Source organism: Lepidothrix coronata, unplaced genomic scaffold (assembly GCF_001604755.1).
Source record: "Lepidothrix coronata isolate B3197 unplaced genomic scaffold, Lepidothrix_coronata-1.0 Scaffold1, whole genome shotgun sequence".
NCBI classification, from domain to species: domain Eukaryota; kingdom Metazoa; phylum Chordata; class Aves; order Passeriformes; family Pipridae; genus Lepidothrix; species Lepidothrix coronata.
In genome coordinates, this window is record NW_016690181.1 from 1,519,828 (window position 1) to 1,537,402 (window position 17,575).

The 17,575-nt window shown below is 39.7% G+C and overlaps 1 protein-coding gene across 1 annotated transcript in view; it reads left to right on the forward strand.

Moving 5' to 3' along the window:
- LOC108493232 (cytosolic phospholipase A2 epsilon-like) overlaps positions 1-17,575 on the forward strand; it is a 33,385-nt gene that overhangs the window by 8,373 nt on the left and 7,437 nt on the right. Inside the window, exons 3-14 of the mRNA XM_017806404.1 lie at positions 2,176-2,248; positions 6,700-6,836; positions 7,316-7,447; positions 8,490-8,530; positions 9,913-9,955; positions 10,748-10,805; positions 11,247-11,413; positions 11,531-11,617; positions 12,577-12,614; positions 14,446-14,593; positions 15,457-15,593; positions 16,432-16,654. Coding sequence (XP_017661893.1) covers positions 2,176-2,248; positions 6,700-6,836; positions 7,316-7,447; positions 8,490-8,530; positions 9,913-9,955; positions 10,748-10,805; positions 11,247-11,413; positions 11,531-11,617; positions 12,577-12,614; positions 14,446-14,593; positions 15,457-15,593; positions 16,432-16,654 — 1,284 coding nt within the window. The remainder of the gene's footprint in view (positions 1-2,175; positions 2,249-6,699; positions 6,837-7,315; positions 7,448-8,489; positions 8,531-9,912; positions 9,956-10,747; positions 10,806-11,246; positions 11,414-11,530; positions 11,618-12,576; positions 12,615-14,445; positions 14,594-15,456; positions 15,594-16,431; positions 16,655-17,575) is intronic.

Below are 17,575 nucleotides of genomic sequence, written 5' to 3' on the forward strand. Positions count from 1 at the left end.
TTTGGTTAAGCCATTGGTTTGTTTTTTTTTTTTTTTTGGTGAAATTTCAATAAGTCTTTTTGTGAAACCTGCATCTCTGAGAATTTATTTCCCTGTGGCAGATGGGGAACTCTGGCTAACATATTAGAAAGTCATTACATGGGAACCAGGAGGAAGGTGATCAGATGGCAGAAACCACGTAAAACTCATTAAAAAACCCCACCTTTTCTCCTATCTAAGAATCTCAAACTGCTTTGCAAATATTGAATTAATTGATTCTCACTCAAGCAATGCCACTTGTCAGAGGAAGCATATCTGGAGCTGATCCAGGAGCTGGCAGCACCTTGCGCAATCCCTAGAGATAAATGCCTGCAAGAATTTCCCCTCTGCTTATTCAGACCCTAAGGAACAATGAGTTTCTCTCTTCTAGGACATATGCTGAGGTGCCCAAGCTCATTCCTAACATGTGAGTGTGGTGATCCACCTTTGCTAATTACCCAGCTGAGAAGAAGGGTTAATAACCGGGTGTAGAACTGTATTATTTTGGCTATACTGTATCTGAAATGTGAACCAGTGTCCTTGTATGGGGTAGCTCTGAGGACATACCCTTTCATCAGTAGTTTGCAAATTTTGCAGCTTCTGTTAGGCTTTTCCTCCTTTGAGAACACTTGAAATAAAAAGTGGATGGATTTCTTAGTTTGAATCATAAAGAAGCACTGAAAAAGAAAAAAAAAACCCAAAGAATTCTTGAGGCACATATAAGATGGGTGGAAGCAGGAAAGCTTTTCAAGAGCTCAGCAAAGAAATTTTAGCATAACATGACGTGTTAGAGAGAAGAGAGGATTTTAATTACACACTGAAAAAGTAATTTTCTGTCATGAAGGAGACATAATTGTCTTTTCATCTGAAAATAAGGCCCTTTTGCTCTGTTCTCTTGAAAAAAAATGGCCACATTACTTACATTATTTTAAGTGAGGTTCTTCCATCTTTATCTGCCTTAACATCTATTTTGTCTGCTTGTTTATAGTCATTATAGGAAGTCTCTGAAGCACTGTAGAAATAGAAGGATGCTCCTAAAGGAGAGGAAATCAGTTGTTAAAAATAGCAGTTGTCAAAAAGAATGATTTGGAGGACTGTTGTAATCACTTATGCAGGTGGAAATGTTTCTAGGAGTGTGAGGAAATGACCGTGTGTCACAGCCACGGGAAATGCTGATTTATTTATTGCCTTGGTCAGAAAAGCCTTTTGCAGATAAGTCTGAGCTAGAGACAGGTTTATGTAATGAGCCAGCAGGAAATGGCCTTCCTTAGAAGAAGGAAATCACATTTATCTTCCAATAATAAACAGGAAGAGATCTCTGAAATCGCAAAATTTGGAGAGACTTGTTTTATAGAAGATTAAGGTTGAGACATTCAAAGGGAACAAAGGAACTTAAGCACTTTCAATCTTCAAGGTTTTTTGGAGGAAGGTAGTGTTCTTTATTTTTACCGAAAGGCAACCCGTACCTAACTCTTTGCCCTCTAAATCCTCTGGAAACAATTTTCAGCCATTGGTTTATCTCACAGTTATGATTTACAAAAGCTCAGATTATTGTTACTCATTTTCTCCTACAACTGTAAATGGAAAAACGAAGAAATCTATGTTTTTGAAGCAGAAGGCAAAAGCACCAGTTAAAGACTGGTACTTCAGGTTTATCCCATGGGAGTCCAGGACAACAGATATTTTCCACAGGACTTTTTTCAATGCGATGGCACCTCATGGGTGGTTACTAAGAGGATTGACTGTAACTTCGAGTAAGACTGCCAACTATTTTGACAACTCCACCATGGTTCTCACCAGTGCATTCACTCTGTTCAGTGTAGCTATGTTGTGGAGCTAAACTCAGCAGTTTCAGAGCAAGAGGTTTTGCAAGCATTTCACAGGCTGTATGAGTTTTCAGGGATTTATCCCTTTCTTTTCTGCTCTGATGAGCAATACACACTCAAAAAAACAAAGCAAAAAGACAGTGAAATATAAAAAATGTTGATTTCTTTAACAGCAGAAGCTTATGTTGCAGATTTTCTCCTGCAGAATAGTGAGATGCTAAACCCAAATTTTACCAATTGTATTATCGTAGCATCCAGTTAGTTTGCACTTTTGAAACTTTTTTCCTACCAAAGGCTTATTCAGACTCCATTTTTTACTGTTCTTCTACAGATAGAATCCTCTCCCTGCTACCTGTTGACCGTAAGGATCATCCGGATGAGAAATCTCCAGCGAGTGGATGCCTGTAAGTATCTCCATTCTTAGTGGTGTCTTGGGATACAGGCAACATAATATTTTTTATAATTGTATAGCAACCTTTTCTTTTTGTTTCTGAAATAAACTACTGTTTATGTAAACAAATTGTTACAAACCAGTCAGTCTGTGCTGCTTGCTTCTGTCTTTTTGAGTGTTACGTCTGTGCTTTCTGACTGGTTTCAAGATTTGAATGTGTTTCTGAGGATAAGTACTTTCTCTCAAAGAAAGGAGAGTTTCTGCTACAGGTAGATGAAAAAGACCACATTGTGTGTTTTCAAAAACAAGAGGTGATTCTGGTAATGCTTTGTAGAACCTTAGGAAATGTGTCTGGAAGGAGAAAATCTTTTCATCCCCCTCAATCTTGGTTCTGACAAAGATGAAATGAACAGAAAGAAGCTTTCTACAATCATTACCACCAGGCTAAGCCATTATTAATTACCCTGAAATGACAGTCAAACAAACTGTGCTGACTGAGAGCTGGATGCTTTGTTCCTTCTAACACTAATACAGCAGCCTCGCAGTTGAGCGAGACTGTGAGTCACATGGCAGGAAAGTGGTGGGAAGCGAGTAAGCAGGAAAGGAAAACACCACTGAAGAACATGGACTATCCTGTTGCGCAGAGAGGGGTTTTACACAAAATAGTCAAATTAACTGTTTGTTTTGTTTGAGTGAATACAGCTATGTGACCACCTAGATGAAAGGATGCTGAAATTATCTCTTGATCCTTTTGTTTCTCCTGTTTCACTGTAAGCAGCAATAATTGGTTCCATAGTCTCTTGCACAGGAAAAATCAAGGAAGATTTTCTGAAAGATAAAGGTCCGGATTTACTATGCAGTACCATTCCCATCTTACCCTGTGATTATCACATGTTTTTCTGAAAGATGCATCAGAGGACTTCCCCATGTCACAGCTTAGAGTAAGAGAGATATCAACTGTATCTGAGGTAATATCATTGGGTCACAGTCTCTGCACCTCCCTCCTTGTCCATGGCGGTGGGACATGTGTGATGAAGTGACAACACAGAAAGGTCTCTTCAAAGTCTTATCTTCTGCGTGTCAGGCAACAAGACAAATAATGAGGTTGTAGAAAGAGATTGAGCAAGCAGAACTGAGGCAATATTGCATTAAAAACACAGCTGACTAGTTTGGCTGCATCTACTCATATAATTAAGGATTGCTTGATATGCTCTGTATCTCCAAGTACAATTAAGATGCAGCAATGATGAATCACGCCAGTAGAACAGAGTGCTTTGCCAGCCAAGCAGGCAACAGTCATTGATCTCCAAGGATAAATCTAAAGTCATAGTAGTTATACAAAATTACTTTTAATGCATTTTAAAATTAGTAGCATTACTTCTAGGTTCTCCAAATACATTCCAATACCTATTTTTGCAGTTTCAAATTTCTTCAAAGCATTATTATCTGCATGGAATTTCACAGACTGAAAAAAATAAATAAAAACACTTGAGGAAATGGAGTAACAAAAGGAGCTCTAGAAAGGGACCAAATACAATGACAGATCTGAAACAACTTTTACATCCAGAGGGACTAAGTAGGCTACAGTCCTAAAGACTAGAAGCAAAATTATTGAGGAGGTCATGGGAGCTGTTTCTTCAAAAAGAAATAGGGAAAGAAGGTGAATAAGGAGCAATTTTTCCCTGTTTTTCACAATATGAGAATAAATGTGAGCGCTCATGAAAGTATCAAACAGCAAGTTTAAAATAAATAATATACAAGGAAACTATGGAACCTACCTCCACAGGAATGTGTGGATGTTAAAATATGTATGTTCAACAAGAAATTATTCATGGAACATAAGTCTAGCAAGGGTTATTAAACATGGTATTCAAAATGCAAACTCTTGTTTGGAAATGCCAAAGTGAGGATCTCCCTGAAAGATGGAGGGTGGATCAGGTGCAGTACTGCTCTAGAATTACCTTTTTTTCTTCTCTGGAGCAAGGTGTACAAGGGCTATTACCTGGCAGTGAAGTGATTAAGAATTTCTTTTTAAATGTGAAAAGGTCTCATTCTTTTTCTTCTGTCTCATCTCTGGATAAAAGCTAAACACTTCCAAATGAGACTTCCCAGTTTGAGAGAGACATGCTCCCTGAAAATGTGTAGACTTAATTTTGGAATTTCACAAGTAGCAGGCAGTTACAAGTGCTTTCTTAAGACAGGAGGCCAGCCTTAAATGTTGTTCTTAAATCAACTCTGCCTATAAATGACATAAAGGCAAGTAACTTCCTTTGCAGGGAGAAGGTGCAAGTGAGACTGTGTTCCTCTTTCTGGTGTGCCTAAACAAGGCAAAATATGTAAGGCAGCCAGACTTGTCAGGCTGCCTAGACCTACCCTTACTGGGGAGATGTTTGGTATAAGCAGACCATGTTTTCAATGTTAGCAGTCTCCTGCTGGTAACCTGTAGCAACATGCATCACCTGTGCATTGCACTGTTTCTTTGCTGTTGTGAATAGAAGAGACTATTTCAGTTGAAAGGAATCTACACCTAATCAAACTGCCTGACCAATTCAGGGCTGACCAAATTAAAGCATATTACTAGAGGCATTGTCAAAATACATCTTCAGCACTGACAGGCTTGGGACACTGACCACCCCTCTAGGAAGCCTGCTGCGGTGTTTGACCACTCTCTCAGTAAAGAAATGCTTCCTAATGTCCAGTCTAAACCTCCCCTGGTGCCGCTTTTGACCATTCCCATACACCCTGCCCCTGGACCCCAGGGAGAAGAGCTCAGCACCTCCCTCTCTGTGTCCCCTCCACAGAAAGCTATAGAAAGCAATGAAGTCATCCCTCAGCCTCCTTTTCACCAAACTAGACAATCCCCAAGTCCTCAGCTGCTCCTCACAGGACATTCATTCCAGCCCATTCACCAGCTTTGTTGCCCTCCTCTGAATGCATTCAAGGACTTTCACCTCCTTCTTCTTAAAATGTGGGTCTTTTGATGCTGCTTGTTGTTTATCTGTACCACAGCAGTGGTAAAACCTGGTTGTGTCTACCAGACCTATGTGCAAAGTGGGCATGGGTGTCTGAAGTGAAAAGACACGCCTGGGAATCACGATTCTCAGGTAATCAGTCTGCAAAGCACACCATACAATCTGTGTGAGGGATAACAAATGCTATTGGGGCAATTTCTGTTGTTTCTACCTGTGGGCTTGAACACAGCGGGAAGGCAGCCTTTTCCTTCCTTTTGGGACTTAGTTTGGAGGGGAGGGGAGGGGAGGGGAGGAGAAGGGAGGGGAAGAGAAGAAAGGGGAAGAGAGGGGAGATGAGGGGAGGGGAAGAGGAGAGGAGGAAACCTGAATACTGGAGGTGAAATGTCTACTTAATTAATACAATCAGGAAGAAAGTAGAGGGAAGGAGACCAAGAGATAAAAGTGGTGGGAAGGTAGAACTAAAGCAGATAATATGACTCTAGACAAGTAAAGTGAAACTGCTGTCAGAACCTTTTTTTTTTTAATCCAAAATAAGATATGGAATGTGGAAAAGGGCAGGAGAGGGAGAAGGCTAGCATTTACTGAATATTTTGGAAACAAACTTTTCCATCAGAGGAATATTTTTTTGACTCTGTAGGAATATATTGATTTCTCCACAACTTGAATCTGATAATTTTTTTTCATCATCTTAATCATCATCATATTTTTTATTTTCATCTTAATTACTGTTAAGAACGGTGTAAGAGAGGTTTTCAAGGCACTGAAGTACTTTGCATAGCCTATATGAAGAAACATTGCATTCCCCCAGCACAGAGTACATGGCATTTTTGGCTAGACCTATTTGAGATATACCTTAATTTAGGTGCCTTTGAGAAATGGGATGTAAAATCCTTTACTAACCCTCTATCAGTGCATTTTGGGAGAGTCCCTCTCTTCCTGCAGGTGGCAATTATTTAACATACAATGCCTAATTCAATGAGCTCCTTCTGGAGGAAGCCTCTGCCATCTCATACAGCAGCGGTGGTTCTGCAGCTGCTTTCACAAACCCTCACCAAGAAAATGACTGGAGGCAAGGCAGAGATGGAGACTTTTTGCAGTTGCTCTCAAAAGGTGGAGGAGGGTCCCAGGCCCCTATTATCAGACAGCAGTGGAGTGTGTGTGCATGCACATGTGAGCACAGGAAATCTTGTTGGCTGAGAAACTGAAATGGCTGACTAGAAGAGGAAATTCTCACCCTTTTCTTTTATATACAATATCACTTGTCTGCAACTCACGCAAGGAAGAATAAAAAGCACCTTCTGTTCTAGGTCATCTTATGGTCTGTGCTTTTTTCATTACAGAAGGAAATCTTGAAAAGAGTGACATTGTAACAGGCATTTCTGTCTTTAAATAACTTTTTCTTGTTGTTGGTACCATAGAGTAACCTTTCCATTGTCACGCAGCACTGCTGACTTTGCCACATTCCCAACTATTTTGTCTCTTCCCTACCCAGTAAGCCAGGCTGATTGCTACGTCTCATTGTGGCTGCCAACTGCGACATGTGAAAAGTCACGCACTAAAACTGTGAGAAACTCCAACAATCCAGTGTGGAATGAAACATTCTACTTCCGAATCCAGAGTCAGGTCAAGGTAAGGATCTAAAGTCATCTGCCTGATGCAGCCTGAAGACTTTGTGTATCTATCTTCTAAACTGTTCCTAGGAATTGTTTAAGGGATGACTCATGATAAAGGACTTTTCAAAACTGTATAACAGCAGAGATAACCAAATTCTTATGTCTGATCAATGCTTCTGCTCAGGAGGGCCAGAAACTGAGCTCAGTACTGAAGTTTTAGAGAAACCAGGGACTTGTATGAGTCAGAGCAAGATAGATTCAGAATCCAGGAGTTAACTAAGTTGTTTTAGAGCTATAGCCAATATAGTATGGTACAGTAATTAAAATGAACCAGGCAAGAATGAATATTCTACTTACAGTACATTTTTGCAAAGGAGGATGATACTTAATTTCTTAACTTTCTTCTCAAGAACATCCTCAACAATATTTCTTACCTAGAGCCAATAATGTCCAGACTGCAGAAACTATAAAAAAACCTTCTCTCTCTTTTTCCAGAATGTGCTGGAGCTGACAGTGTATGATGAGGATTTTGCTACTCCAGATGACCATCTCCTCTGTGCACTCTTTGATACAGCTAAACTTCCGATTGAAAGAACGGTGGTCCTGTACTTTAAGCCTAGCCCAAATGTGAGAACAATTAAACAACTAAAGCAATCAAGAAACCAGTGGAGAGTTTTACAACACTTTAAAAATATTTCTGAACCTGCCATAGATGACTTATCCCAATAATGAGTACTTGAATTGCCATTCAAAATATAAGCACAAAAAATGTAAAAAATGAGAGCCTGAGACACTCTTCCAAATATTTTTATAAATTATTAAAGACCATAAGACTGAAACAGTGTGGTAGGTAGGGGAGCTGTTACTGTGAGCTACCTCTGAGCAAGACCAAGGCTATGCAACTGTTGAAGGCTGAATAATCTGTAATTTTTTTCCCCATGTAATTCATAATCAGTACCACTGCCCCTTTTCTTGTATCTACTTTCACCCCAAAAAGCAAAGATGAAGTTGCCATGCTGTGCATCCCACACTGAAAGGCTGATTCACTCTGTTTCTCAGTTTACCATCTATAAAATGGGGAAAAGAGTCTTGATTCCCTTTGAGATCTAAGGATGAGATCAGCAAAATATCTCACATGTAACTTCTTGCTACCACGTACAAATTGCTTCCAGTAACCAATCTAGGTCATTCACAACCAGCTCATGCAGTTCAACACTGCCTTACGGGAGGTTACACAACACTAACTCTGAATCACTCACTATTACCAGTCTCTGTTTATTAGGTTAAAGTGATGGGTGTAAAATATCTTAAATTTCCAAGATAATAGCAAGTACAGTAAGTCATGGCAGGACAGTGCCAGGAATAGTTGGCAGAAAGAGATAGAATTCAGAATATAAAGGAAGCTACAAATTGTCTTTCTGCAGCAGCTTCATACTAAGAAATAGAAGTACAGGTTGTTTTGATGATGCCTCAAGGAAGGAAGGAGGTGAGGAAGGAATCCTTAAACTATCTGGCTGAAATGTTGATTCAGACCACTCAGTCTGAAATATATATCACAGGCTATGCACTGCAACCAATCACTTCAATATTGCCCATCAGGGACCTGGGTTTAGACAAAGGACAAAGCATTATGTAGCTATTTCATTTAATATCTTGTTCTTGCTTTCAGGCCAAGGAGGAGCTAGAGGTTGAATTCAAATTGGAGTCCGCGTAAGTGATATAGATATTATTTTAAAAATGCAAAAATCATTATATGATAAAGAAACAGTGTTAGAAGTCATGCTTTGTGGTATTTCTGTAAAAATGTGCCAGCCTTCTCCTACATCATTACTGCAGTCCCCAACAACTGACTGATTAGCTTGTTCTGTAGCTTAGCTGCTTTCAAAGACACACCTATCAGTTACCCAGAGAGGTTGTGGATGTCCTGTCCCTAGAAGTGTTCAAGGCCAGGCTGGATGGAACTTTGAGCAACCTGGTCTAGTGGGTGTCCCTGCCCATGGCAGGGCGGTTGGTACTATGTGATATTTAAGGTCTCTTCCAACCCAAACCATTCTATGATTTTTTGATTTGTCTACCTGTGGACACATCAGAAGGCTTTCTGAGTGTGTGAGTATTAATGTCTATCAATTTTTCTTTGCCTGTTTCAGGTTATGTATAGTACAGACTCTTAGTGTTGAACCATTCCGGTTAGGTTTCCAGTGTATCTCTGATTCCTTCAATTTTCCCTTGCAGCACTGTTTGGGACCTAGTAATTCTGTTTTCTTTCTGTCCAACATAATGACAATGTGTTGGAAACTCTAGTGTAAGGCCCTTCCTCCAGCATAGTCAGCCTGCCATCCATTTGAATGAGTATTTTTGTCTCTGTGTTACAACAAGATAAATAAGGCATGGCTCCCTCATACTAGCGGGGAGCCAAGGCCAGAAGTCAAGTCACTCCACACCATCTCCTGACTTCACCTGAATGATCTGGTGATCATTCCCCCCATGTAATTGGTACCTGCTGTCCTGTGCCCCTTTGAAACAAGTTCCCCAAGGAAGTGGTCACATCACCAAGCCCGCCAAAGTGCAAGAAGTGTTTGGACAGTGCACTCAGGCACATGGTGGGATTCTTGGGGCAGTGCAGTGCCAGGAGTTGGACTCAGTGATCCTTGTGGGTCCCTTCCAACTCAGTATATTCTATGATTCTATAATTTACATACCAGCAAATACATATAACTGGATTCCCATCAGGAATATGCTGGTGTATTAGTGTGTTACAGCTGAAATACATTTATTTTACATGTTATGATGAGAAGAATTTGACTGCCTAACTGCAGATTCCATGTTTGGTGATCATGAGATTGAACTGCAAAAAGATAGCCATGATACATATTGCTCAGCTTTGGTACAGAGATGAGTCCCCTCAGAGCAGTGGTCAGTCCAAGCAAGCATGGAAAGGAGCTTGTTACACACCTGCTGGGGTCCTGCTTGGTACATACCTACTGGGGTCTCTCTGTCATTCTTCTAAGAGGGAAGAAAGGGCAACATCCTAGGTAAGGATGAGTGGAATTCATTTGATCTAAAAAATACATGTTTTTCATTTTGTTTCTCAGTTCTGGTCCCCATGAATCCATTGCTACCAACGGAGTGCTGGTGGTATGTGTCTTTCCTAAGATATTTTCCTTAAGTGATTCCTGAACATAAAGGGGAAGGCAGGGTGGGGGTTAGAGAAACCCCTTCTTCCTCTTTCTTCCCTCTTCCTATTTAGATACTTTGAGAATGGAGTATTTAATTTACCTGTTTGCTGGTGGTATCCCATTATTTCCTATTTATTGTATACTTCTACACACCACAGAGTTTTCCTCTTGTACCGGTACTTCAAAATAGGTACTGATGTCTATCAGAGAACAATGGTAAAAATGCTGTGCAGCCACTTATTGACAACCTCTCTTGCCCTTTCCTACACTTGCAGATGAGCCAAGCTCTGTGGGTAAATTCTGCACTAAATATTAACCGATCATAATTGTATTATGTTAAAGAAGAGTGAGTGTCATAAACAAAAAAGAAACCAACACAAAACATTAATAGCAATCCTTCTTCAGAAAGCCCTTCCTCTACTACTGACTCTTGATCTCTCAGCAACACATCTTTCTTCTACATTTTTTTCCCAGTTTAACCCATTGGATTTATGCTACTATCCTGAAAATGTTCCTGATTTTCTTCCTTTGTAAATTCCTCTCACTGTGTCATTGTCAGTGGAGGATGCATACATCTCCCTCCAAAGCTTTTCCTTTTCCTTAGTGGCTCATGGGAAAAAAGCCCAGAAATGTCAGGAAATCAAGAACTTCAGGTGACTAGACATGGCCGAAAGCTCAGAGATTCATAGCTCTCCATAATGAGAGTGAGATGTGATCTTTCTCACAGATTCCTGCACTCTGTCTTTCACAGTGTCGTGAACTTTGCTGCTTGGAAGTTGAAGTGGCAGAGAAGATGAAGCAAAAATCAAGTAAAGTTATTGTTTTATTATCTATTTATCAATAATTGCATGCTTAGTGATAAGGAGATGCCCCTTTCATATAATGTATTAGTGGAATAAATAGTACTTACAGTATTCAGTGAAGTTAATGCCAGGTAAACACATTAAGTTGTTATAGACTCCAGTGACTGCATCTAGATATATGTCAATTAGGCCTATTAGATCTGCATTAAAGTCGAAATACTGGTTCCATATCACAGTGAGAACATTCAGAGTCACCTTTCTATGAAAATAACATCTGCTTTGCTCCTTTCCCTCTCCTGCCAGCATTCCCTTTAGAGTGCTTCCCACTGGGCAAGGCTTGGTCCAAATTCTATGGCTCTGCTACCTGCACCCCTCTTTTAATCAAGCCAGCACAATTTTCTGGTTAAATCATATTAACATTTCTCACAACCTGTTTTGCTACTTTAGAGAAAGAGCTTTCCCTCACTGTGAAGGGCTCCTTTGAGGGGACACAGGATATCACGCTGGGCCCCAACGGAGTGGTCAACCCATCATGTCCCACCAAGTTCCACTACATCAAGTACGCGGAGCCAACACTGGATGTCATGTTGCCAAAGAAGAGGCGCTACCACCCAGTAAGTTTGAGTGGCCTCAGTGATGGAGTGATTATGAATGTCTCTCAAGGAAGTGGGAGCAGGAAGAGAGGGTAAAACTCATTACTGGTTTTGTCCTAAAGTATGTTGTTTTTCCAGTGGTCCTGTAAGTTCAGTACAGAGACGGGCTCCCCAGTTGTGATGCTGAATTCACTGCCCATGGGAAGGAAAACGACCATTGCAGAGGTAAGTATCACTTCTAGCTGTTGGGAGTAAAAGGTCATGCAAGTAGAAACCATTCCCCATAATGTCCCAGGTAGCTGCTAAGAGCATTCCGATTTTTCTTGGAATCTGAACAAACAGGAGCTTTGTTTCTCCAGATGTTTTCTCCACAGAGGATACTCTTTACTACGCTACTACTCTCCATTATGTGCCAGTAGTGTATATGGAGACCGACAAGGATGTCAGAAAATAAGATGCTTCGTTCAGTACATCTCTCAGCTTACCCAGAAACTCACTGATTCCTCTTTTGCCTAGGGTCCAAACTGAAAGCTGCTCCTTGAGCACAAGCTAGGAAAATGTCAATAAACCTGCCCTTAGACAGCCATGTACTTCAAATGACAATATATTAAAATATACTGAAAATATTAGGCAGAGCATGGATTTTAAAGAACATAATAATTCTTGAATAGGACCATTAAAACACATTCTTGGAACAAAGCACTTTTTTGTCAGTTAATATGAAGATTGCAATAATGATTTTAAGACAGGATGAAGCCTTGGCAGAAGCAAATGCAGACTTGCAATCTCTTCACTGTGAGACTGTGGCCAGCATGTCAAACATATGCTGTGTATTAGAACATAAAGAACAAGAAACACACAAAGAATGGTAATTCGGAATGCTGCAGAAAGCTTACGAGTAACACATGAAATGGGACCTTCTGCATGAGTCTCAGTAACCTCCTATACCAGGATTGTTAATGGTTTCTGCAGCCTGGAGGGATTTGGGATTTGTAGGTAGGGATATTACACTAAGGGTAAGTGAATGCTTTTGGAAATATATGCCGAGAGCTCAGACATTTAACTTTGTGATTGCTAGACTTGTTGGGTTATAAATCAAGCTCTGACCCCAAGACAGAAAGGGAAAAAAGAAATTTCTGTCTTATTAAAATTAAAAAATTACAGTACATGCTCTTGTTTTCCAGGAGAAAAGATTTGACTTAAATGTGACAGCACAAACCTGGTAAGAGATCTCCTATTTTTAAAGACTTGGTTCATAAATTTTGTTATTGTTTTAGCCACATAGAAATGACAGAAGCCAGCACTCTCAGTCTGAAAACTAGAATGAGGTTATAATAAAACATAAAATACATGCACAATATATTATACATAATTAGCCTTAGGAATAAGGTGTTAGTCAATAAACATTGATAAGCATGTGTTTATTTTAGCATTATCCCTCTCCTTCTGACCACAAAATATTGTTTTTGGTCAATGTCAGTCTCTGAAATTCACAAAAAGAACAAAGCACTCTGAAAAACCCAAACAAGAATAGACATCAGTAAACATTTAACTTATTAAGAAATTATGAATTGTTTTTTGCTTAACTGTCAATATTCAGTAGCAACAAACCTTGTATTCTGTTATGTCCAGTTATACTATATAATGATAAGGTAAACAATATGGATTGTGATTTGACATCTATAGATGTGCTCATTAATACTCATCAGTAAACATGAAGATATTTCTTGTAACACACAGAACTGGGCAAACAGATGTTTCTCTGTGTGTGCCTGTTTAAGAAATAAAAGGGGAAAATAAAATAATTTTGAATTCAAACAGTGTTTTCTACAATTTGTTTCAGAAAGGCAAGTGATCAATGACAACAGGAAAACCAGTGTTGTTCCAGGACAGGAAAAACACTTCCTGCTGATTTATTTTACTTTCAGAGAACTTTAAAAAGTTTGTTTGCATCTTGATTTACAATGGAGAAAGGCTTTTGCAGCTCCACCTAACTCAATTCCTCTTGTATGTCTTCATTTACAGATAAAGTTATAATAATCTGGCTGATTTTATCCAAATCTGATGGTGAAGAAAACTCATAAATATATTTCATTACTAGTTTAATTGGAATTATGGACACAGTAGAAGTGATAATTCTGTCACTGAAAGAAAAAGAAAGCCCCTGCCATTTGACAGTGCCTGGCCAGGGCTAGCTGGCCAACCAGGCAGTCCATGGGTAGCTCTGACCTGACCATAACCCTGTATCTTGCCCGTTGATGGCTTGTAGGTGCAGGAGAGGAAGAGCACAAATGCCCAAGAAAATAAACTGCAACAGTGGGGTCTTGAGAAATGACTAACTAAATTTCAGAAGAGACACCAATGAAATCTCCTCTGAGAAATATTGTGCCTTGAGTCAAGGTTGATGTGAAATAGAACTTCCAGCACTGACCTGTGACACAGTTTGTGCAAGTGCGGACACAACAGAGTATCGAGGGTGAAGTGCTGCCCCACTAAACTCAGTGACCCCCTACACTCATCCGGGGGCTGGATGTCACCGAGGTTCCTTCAGCAAGCCAAGTTCCGCAGCCACTGTTCCTAGCGATGCTCACCGCTAGAGGGGGAAGTGTTCCCACTACGGTTATTTAAAAGGAGAATTTTCCTTCGCGTTGGAAATGCCAACATTTGAAAACTGGGATTTATTTTAGATTTAAAATGAGAAAATAACATGTAAAATGGGAATCAATACAATCCCTTTTGACCACTGGAATAGATTTTCTAAACTTGTCACTGTTTTAGTTTTAGAATATTTATTGTAATATTTTGTTGTATTCGTAAGTATTGTACATTGTTTCTTCATCATTTAGTAATAACGGAGTATAATGTCACTAGTTAGGCTTACTAATTGATATGAGTTTCTTAATTTAAAAAAAAATTGAGAATATTCTCTCTTGCTCCTGTCAAGTTGCATCACCCTGTTTGAAGAGAAGGGTGATGTAGTCTATCTTTAGTGAAAGTCCTAAGATTGATGTGAGTGTGTTAATACTTAATATTTATGTCTGGTTTTATTTTAGTAAGTGTTCATGCCACCAAGACCTGGACATGCGCTTTGGGTTTGACTTGTGTTCAGAAGAGAGGGTTTTCCTGAGGAAAAGAAAGAGATATGTAGCAAGTGCCCTCAAAACTGTGTTTCACCTACCACAGGAACTGCAGGATCAAGAGGTACGTTTGTGTTGAGGGGGTAGAACTTGAATCCCTAGTGCCTTCATGTACGCTTCTGAATGAGTGATCAGCAAAATGGGCCACATGCATCTGTTATGCAGGTACCAGGTTGTCTGTATGTCTTAAGTACATTTGCTTGTGCTGCTGAGGTTTGTTATTGCAAGAATCACTAGTTGCAGTAATTTCATCCTTCATTACCGTCAATTTGGAATTTGTCATATTTCAGGTGTGTTCGTTCCTGCCATGCTATGCTATTACTGGCTTGGTTCAGAAAGGCTGAATATATTACACAGCAAAGATTTCTTCCCTTGTTCAAATTTCACCAGTTTGTAGGAGTTTAGGGCAAACATCTCTGAGCGCTTCTTATATCTTGCAGTTTTGAAATTCCTTAAAATAAATATAATTTATTTTAGAGTAACTTCATGATACTGAAGAATAACGGCATTGAAGAGGGTAACTTAACAACAGTGGCTGTGAACAGAGTGCATTTCTTCACGGGATTGGAATGGAGATTTTCATACAGTAGTAGTCAATGTGTGAAATAAGAAAAAAAGTGGTGAAGGAGTGGGAGATGTAGAGAAAATTGTTCCTTCTACAGAAGGGTTTCTTCTTAATAATCTGTGCCCCTGTTTGCCCTAGAGATGGGCAAGAACCCAGATTTGGGTTAATCTCCAAACCCATGTTTATCCAAAGGGAAGCAGCAGTAGCAGTCATTGCTTGGTTTTGGAGTCCATCCTTTGAAAATGCATCTTGGCTCTGTGATCAGGACCTGGGTGGAGTGTGGTGACCAGGCCTCAGTGTAGTTTGGGATGCAATGTTGAATGCTGTTAGTGTGAATGTCCCATCCTCCCTCTGCCCAACAGGTCCCCGTTGTGGCTATCATCACGACAGGTGGAGGACTGAAGTCAATGACAGGATTGTATGGCAGCCTCATGGGACTCAAGAAATTAAATCTCTTGGACTGTATAACATATATCAGTGGGCTGTCCGGCACCACATGGTAAGCCAGCTCAAGCAGGAGGCTTGACCAGGCCGTTTGAGGGTGTCACTGCTGCAGACAGTAGCTTCTAAAAGTGGACAAGATCAGATTTTCTTCAAACGTCATAGAAACAAGCTGTTTCTCAGTAACAGGCCATTAAATATTACCTTGATTTGATGAACTCTTGTTTTTATAAAGAGTTCTTTACTGCACTTATCAACTCCATGTTTGCAGCAGTTAAATGCGCATATGACAACTACACTTGTAAAAGTGTTTTCTAATTAAGTAGTTACTGTGGGTGTAACTGTGGATGACCATAGCATCATGCCTCTTCATTTCTCCACTGATGTCCCAGCTGTTATGGTTCCCATTAACTTCTGAGACTTGTCCTGACTTCTAGCTAGTCATGTGGAAAAAACTGCAGGATAGTGCACACTTATCAGTGCAACCTGCCAGTTTGTAAAAGGACTAGATTCTCCTGGGCAGTGTTATTCCCTGCTCATAGGACCTACAGCTGCCTAATATGTGATTATCTCATGCAAAGGAGGCTGGTAAAATAGAGGATAGTGTTTATAAAGGATAGTGATATCATAAGGTATCATAAGATTAACACTAAGTGAATCAAAGCCAAGAGACAGCAGCTGGTGGCTTCTGCCAGTTCTACTTAAAAAACAGGCCAAGAATATAAAAAACCACACCTTATTCTTCAGGGCCATCTTTAAAAACAGTCACAGAAACTCTAGAGTGTTCATTCTGCTAGATGGAGCAGCAAAAACAGAGTATGTACAAGCAGGAGCGAATCCCTGAATGTAAACCTCTGTTCCTTTTGACTTTTGCTGTCTGTATTATCTTTCTCCAGGACCATGGCCAACTTATACAGAGATGCCTACTGGTCACAGAAGGACCTGGACTCACATATTGGTGAAGCCCAGAAACAAGCAACTAAATGCAAGATGGGCTGTTTCTCTATGGATCGCATGAAGTACTACAACAAGCAGCTTTGTCAGCGGAAAGAAGAGGGATACAGGACATCATTTATAGATCTTTGGGGTCTCATGATTGAGTACTTACTAAATGATGGGGTATGATGTATATTCATTTCAATCATGTGTTTTTCCCTTAGTGGATAGAGAGGAAACTAGTCCATCATTTCAGAGAATGTACCTCAATATATTATCATTCTCCACATTAACCAAATACCAGATTTTATTTCCTTTATTAGTTTACCTAGGGATAAATGCATTCTATATGTTAATAAATTAGGTTGTGGATGCAGCCATTTGAACTCTGGCTGATATTTAATTAGAAGTGAAGGCAATTTCAGGAAGTCTGTCTAAGATGCAAATTAATCGTGCAGAAAGAGTTCAAATACAAGTCTGAAACAACTGGAGTTCTTGGTGAACTGTATCCACTGGCAGGTAACTTGATCTGCAAGTACACTGGAGGCAAGTACATATTTTGCTTTTGCTGAGAAGCACTATTCATATGGTTTAAGTGATACTAATTTTTAGAAGTAATTACAAATTTGCTTTTCTGTAACTGGAAGTGGTTTCTACCCTTACAGTAACAACAGTCCACTCTCTTCTTCCTATCTGGATCACAATTCAAAGATATGTGCTTTGGCAGTTGGAAATTGAAAAAAGGTGAGTGGTTGAGGATTGGGCAGTAGTGTCCTCCAGTGGAGGCAGAAATGCTGCAGTCATTCAACCATTCATTTGTGTTTGTTTATTTATTTTTATATAAGCACATATATAGCATTATATATATGTAAACAGAAAATAAATACATACAGACAGGAACACTTGGTATCAAACAAAAGTATAAGCTAGATAGATGCCTCCCTTTTACTCTCAGCTAGATGAGATCCCCCTCACAATCTAGCCAAACATTCTTCCCTTTGAGCAGTGCTTACTATTGGTGTGTAACCATTAACTTCTCGCTAATCTTCCAAAACTAGCTGCTCTTAAATTTTTCAGTAGTTCATGACATATGTTTTTTATAAA